The sequence below is a fragment of the Eutrema salsugineum genome, unplaced genomic scaffold, assembly GCF_000478725.1.
Source record: "Eutrema salsugineum unplaced genomic scaffold, Eutsalg1_0 scaffold_17, whole genome shotgun sequence".
Classification (NCBI taxonomy): Eukaryota; Viridiplantae; Streptophyta; class Magnoliopsida; order Brassicales; family Brassicaceae; genus Eutrema; species Eutrema salsugineum.
Window position 1 is genome coordinate 1,842,226 of NW_006256852.1, and position 6,259 is coordinate 1,848,484.

Genomic DNA, 6,259 nt, shown 5'->3' on the forward strand with positions numbered 1-6,259 from the left:
TAACATAATGTAAATGGCAACTTTCCCTTTGTCACGTCCCTCCTCAGGAAGAGATCTGTCAACGGATAAACATTTGCATCAAGCATTTTAAGGATATCCAAAAGGTTTATCTTCCGGGTCTTAGGTATGTTGTGTTCATGAGAACGTATTCAATACTTAGTAATACTTTATGTTGACCGCCTTCCAGACTTCTTTGCAGACTTACAAATGAGCAGGAGTCTATGCATGCACAAAAGATAGTTCTTGAACAAAAGTAGTCGCCTGAATTGTGTAATCCAATGGGTGCGTGGAAGTGGAACTAACCCACACACACATTACAATAGACCATGAGACCAATCGATCGGTACATAGCCTGAGAAAATCCTTATCATGACAAACTAAAAGTGGTACTTTATAAATGTCAACTTATTAATAAAGGACGAACCGTTCTTTTAAAATTTAATCTTTCTGTAAAATATTCTCCGACCCATAAACTAGATTCATACAAAAGTTTACATTTAGAAATTCTTTGGGAATTGACCAGTTTATACAAGAGAATAAGAGCACCTTTAAAAACATCACATCACGCATCGCCAAAAAAAGTAATAAGTAAAAGAACAATGACCAAATAAGATGTTAAATATTGAATGAGTGTGATCATTTCTCAACCTCGGTCTCACCGGAGAGTTCTTCGAGCGACTTGCCCTTGGGCTCGGGAACAAGGAAGGTGAAGAGCATACCGACGAAGTTAATGACACCAAGCATGATGAGTGAGTTCTTAACTCCGATGCCTGGTGGATATCCTGCGTCTGTCTTGGTCTTGTCCTGCGGCTGAGCCGCGTATAGGAACCCAAACGCCCCCACAATAGCACCAGCCTTACCTGTTGCGGCTGATATTCCGTGGCATGTGGACCTTAGCCTGGCCGGGAAGATCTCAGCAGGTACAATGAAAGTTGTTGCGTTGGGTCCGAAATTGGCAAAGAAGAAAGTGAGAGAGTACATAACCACGAATCCAATACGGTTATCTGGTTTGATCCAATGGTTGTAAGGGAAAGCAATGGCAAACATGAAGACGGTCATCATGAAGAATCCCATTAGCTGGATCGCAAATCTACCCATGATATCAATAAATGCAACCGTGAACCAGTAACCTGGGACGGTACTGCAAAGTGCAATGAGAGTTTGTGCCCTAGCGATCATGAAAACTTCGTGGATTCCGTTCATGGTTGATGCCTTTGGGATCCATCCAATAGCCGAGAAAATATCCTTTTGGAACAAGTTTTGGCTGTAGAAGGCAATGTCAAGCAAGAACCAAGTGGATGTACATCCGAGGAGAGGAAGACCATGGCGTTTGGCAAATTCCTTGGAGAACAAGCCATAGTTTAATCTCGGGTCTTTAACAATATCCTCAGCTCTTTCCTCCATCTCAAGCTCAACTTGTAAGACCTTGGACATGTCTTTTGTTGCTTGTTTGATGTTCTTGGCCACCAAAGCGGTGTAACGAGCGGTTTCAGGCATCTTCATACGCCAGTAGTAAGTCAAGGCTGCGGGTAAAGCACCGAACATGACGATGATTCTCCAAATGTAATCAGCTTGAGGTGGCGTTGATAGGGCCCTGTCGACTGCATAGGTTGGAGCGGGGAACTTCTTGTCGAAAATTGAAGAGACAGCAAGTGCGACAAAACCTCCGGCTAAGATACCGATACCTTGCATGGCGAACACAGCAGCGATGAAAGCACCACGTGTCTTCTTGTTAGCATATTCAGACATGATGGTGGCAGAAAGAGGGTAGTCACCTCCAATACCGAATCCCAACCAAAACCTAAACAATATCGTTGCATCTGTTAGTGAATATTATATTTTGATAGATATGGAAGATTTAGACATGCAATATATGATGATAATTGTACCTGAAGAATTTTACCAAAAAAAAAAAAAAATTGTACCTGAAGAAGCAAAGAGTGGTCATTACACCTTGGGCTGTGTCACCGAAGGAGAGACCGGAAGCAACCGAGCACACAATCATCATGATCAAAGTGATACCGTAAACTTTCTTCCTTCCGAGCTTGTCACCGAGCCATCCGAAGAAGAGTTGACCAGCAAGGGTCCCACAGAGAGCCACACCGTTGACTGCAGCCGCAACGTGAGGGGGAAGTGAGCCAGGCTTGTCTGACAACGGATTGAAGTAGTAGAGGCGGCCAAGAAGCTTGGTCACCAAGGAGACACAGAAGAGATCGTATGCGTCTGTAAAGAAACCCATACCGGCGATGACGATCGCCGTGAAATGGTAAAGTTGCGTTTTCGCAACATCGAGTGCCTTTAGCACTCCTAGTTGTTGTTCGGCCATCTCAGCTGTGTTTGTCTCTCCTGATTCCAAGCATTAGAAATCAGTATTCGGTTTGAAATTTTTGTCTTGTAGATACATGTGAACTCATATATGGGGTTTTTAATGTATTATTATCCAGCAAAAATGATATCCAACTCTACCGTTTTTATTCTAACACTACTCATTATTACTAATTGAATATATGAATATCTTCTAACAAAAAATATATGTTAATAGAAGCTAGTTAAAACCTTCAATTGGTCAAATAATCTAAGTATCTACAAACGAGTAGTTTTTAATAAATAAATAATATACCTGTAGTTAATATCACCTTCACGTTATGTTTATGGTGGCGAAGGACGAGGCGAGAGAGAGAACTACCAATATTGAGAGAGAGAGAGGTGGTGATTGTGGTGGCTGAGACGGCGGAAATATATAGGGCGATCGGAGAAGCTTAGTCTCCGGCATCTTTAGGGTATATTCCACATTTTATTGTTTGTTTTCAATCCTTTTTCCATCAATTTCTCAAATCATATTTCTTGCTCTTCTGGATATGGTTTGGTCAAATCATTTTTACTCCTTTTAATAATCTATGATTAGCTAGCATGCGTGATATCTATCTATCAGACTTCAATCCATGGACCTATTCCATTTTTGGTTAATGCTATGACATTAAGGGGATAAGTATCTGTAAATATCATTTATTATATAAACAACACGACAAGTGTAGTCTTCCACAATATTACAATCATCCGCTTACAGCTTCTCTATGATTAAATCAATAAAAGCTATGCGCCTATGCCCCTGTATACTTATAAAAATCACATTTACAGGAAACAAAATGGATTGCATGTTGCTCGAATTTGGATCCAAAGCCAAATAAGGTTTTCTACACAAAAAAAAAACTCATTACGGGGATCAAATTTGCAAACCCTTAACATTCACTTCAAAAAACGTAGATCAAATTTCACCCATGATTCAACCCACAATGTATCAATTGTGTATTTTTCCATATAACATCATGTATTTTTTTACAGATTCTAAAACAACAACGTTTTGGAAAAAAAAACCAAAAATTAAACTAAGAAATTGCAAAATCAAGGGTCGAACACTCGAACCCTTGATATGTTATACCAGTGAGCACTACGCAAGTTACTGTGCCAATTTCGGCCAAACCACCGGCTCATTCTCTCTTTTCAGAATTAGCTTTTGTTTTTCCTTTCTAGAGATTCTGCGGCTGCTAAATATGTTTTCCGATAGCAATGAAGATGGTTCAATTTAGTGCAGGCGAGTACTGGCGTCTCGGTGACTCTTCAGGTGTTGTCTCTGTTTTTGATGGTCTCAGCTTGTTTGAGCGGAAATGGTAGTTCGGAGTGGTGATTGTTTCTCCTGTTGCTTTGTCGTGGTGCTTGCTGCTGCCAGTCAAGCTTTAAAACATAATCTAAACTACCCCAAGTGCAAGGCTTAGTTGTAGCAAGTGAGGGATCGAATCCAGATGAAGGAGTAAAGGAGATCTAAAATGCATGAACCTTATTAATTTAGTTCTAATTATGATTAGAGAGGTTATTTATAATTTCAAGCAATCAAAACAAATAAGCAGAACTAATGATAAAATAAGGAACTTAAAAATGAAATACGGGTATTTGCGCTAAAGTCAGTGACTTTGAGTGAATAATGGTTAAGTAAAGGTTGTTAACGCAAGAGTCTTAGTTCAAGAACAACAACACAACTTAACACAGGATTTTTTTCCTTTAACTGAACTTTATTGCTAGTAAATCTGTTAATACACCTTACAAGTTTGTAACACGATTTAGAATAGACTCAAGACACACCTTGATCTGTCCCTCTAGTCCTTTCTGTTCTTCGATCGGTACTTGATCTCAGAACCTCCCTAGAAAACCCTTAACCCTTGATGCTTGAATCTCTTACCTTTATGCTAAGTGCTCTCTAGTAGTTGTGTTAAGCTTTTCCAATGCTTCAACACGTCTACTTATACCTGGTAGACTAAGCGGCTATACACGCCGAAAACCCTACACCCCAGCTTCCATTTTTGTCGCTTGGTGCATATTTCCTATTTCCTTAAACTTTTGCTTGTTTAAGGAAATCTTCCATTTTTCCTGATCTGCTCCGTTATTCCCATCCAGCTTTGCTTTCTTTCCAAGACTCCCATTCCTACTAGTCCAGCTCAGCTACTCATCCAGCTCCTCATTCCAAATGCTTCGCTTGTCACGTACTCCATGCTTGTGGCATTCCATCCTTCACTTCATCTGGTACAGCAACTGCTTCAAGTACAGCTACACCTTCAAAGGTTACAAGAACTTAAACAAGCAAGGTCCAAAGCATAGACTCACAAAAAAAACTAATCTACTTCCATAACTCTAATCTCTCCACTAATTATATGACTAATCTAATCTTTAAATAGCAGCCAAAGAAATTAGTGGACTTCAAAACAAAAACTTATCGTAGCTACATATCACTTTAGGCACGCAAATCTCATTGGATTAAGCATAAAAGAATACTTAGAGTTAAACTAGATATTTCACCTAACACCTTTAGTGCATGAAATATCCTCAAAGCTAGACCTAGATTAGTTACTCGATCTAGCATATATATATATATATATTCTCCAAATGTTATAACAGATACGAAAAGATTAAGCTATGAACGTAAAGCAAAGACATCGAATTAACGTGGTTCACCAACGATGTGTTGGTTACGTTTACGGGTAAAAGAAGACTAATTTATTAATAGAGGTTGAAGGTTCAGAATACATCAAAATTAAGTATAACAAGGTTATTTATAGCTAACACCAAATTAACCCTAAACAGATTTGGACTTATTTGCTTAGGCCCACGTAACAACCTTAAGCTAGTAATTTCGGCCCATATAGGAGTTATCCTATCCGAGAATTTTTGTAGCTTACTATCTGCTAACAACTTCGCACCTTACACAATCTGCTAATAGTTTCGCAGCTTACACAATCTACTAACAGCTTTGCAGCTCACACCTTCTGCAAACTCCACCTTCTGCAGTTTGCTGTGTAGCCAGCACCTTCTTCAGCTCGCACATTCCTCAGGTCGCACCTTTCTCATCTCGCACCTTTCTCAGGTCTCACTTTGCGCAGGTCGCACCTCTTGCAGGTCGCACCTTCTGAAAGTCGCACCTTCCAGTCTTAGATTCAAGGCATACTAACAAATCTCCACCTTGACTTGAATCCTCCAAACAGATGTACTTGACGCACCTTAATGATGCCAGATGTACTCCTTTTGCCTCAGATGGGCTTCCGGACCAGACGCCCCGAAGGGCCTGATCAACAGCTTGTGAAGTTCAGCAAGTCCAAACAATGTTGGAACTTGCTGCGAGGAACTGGCTTAGTGAACATATCGGCAGGATTATGAGCAGTTCCTACCTTTTTCACATTGATTCTCTTCTCATCTCTTAGAAAGTGATACCTCACGTCAATATGCTTGGTTTTTTCATGATGAACGTGATCCTTAGCTAAGCAAATCACACTCAAGCTATCACAGTATACTATATTTTGTTCATGATGCAAACCCAGATCACTGACCAACCCTTTTAACCAGATACCTTGCTTAGCTGTTTCTGTCAAAGCCATGTATTCTGCTTCAGTAGTAGACAATGTCACTGTAGGTTGCAGAGTTGCTTTCCAGCTAATAACAGAGTCACCTAAGGTAAACACGTAGCCAGTCATTGACCTTCTACTGTCTACATCTGCAGCATAATCAGAGTCAGAATAACCTGTCACCTGGTAGGGACTCTCACCTCCGTAGATAAGACCAACATCAGATGTACCTCTAAGATAACGAAAAATATTCTTCACAGCTAACCAATGTTCCTTTCTTGGTTGTCCCATAAACCTGCTAACAACATTGACTGCATTTGCAAGATCTGGTCTTGTACATACCATAGCATACATCAAATTTCCGACAGCAC

General features: G+C 40.1%; 1 protein-coding gene across 1 annotated transcript; it reads right to left on the reverse strand.

Annotated features, from left to right (window-relative positions):
- Nucleotides 1-636: 636 nt before the first annotated feature.
- LOC18020545 (probable inorganic phosphate transporter 1-3) lies at nucleotides 637-2,326 on the reverse strand. The gene is made up of 2 exons (XM_006403189.1): nucleotides 1,926-2,326; nucleotides 637-1,801 (listed from the first exon to the last, which is right to left on the reverse strand). The coding sequence occupies exons 1-2, from the start codon at nucleotides 2,324-2,326 to the stop codon at nucleotides 637-639; spliced, it is 1,566 nt and encodes a 521-aa protein (XP_006403252.1).
- Between the last annotated feature and the right edge of the window lie 3,933 nt (nucleotides 2,327-6,259).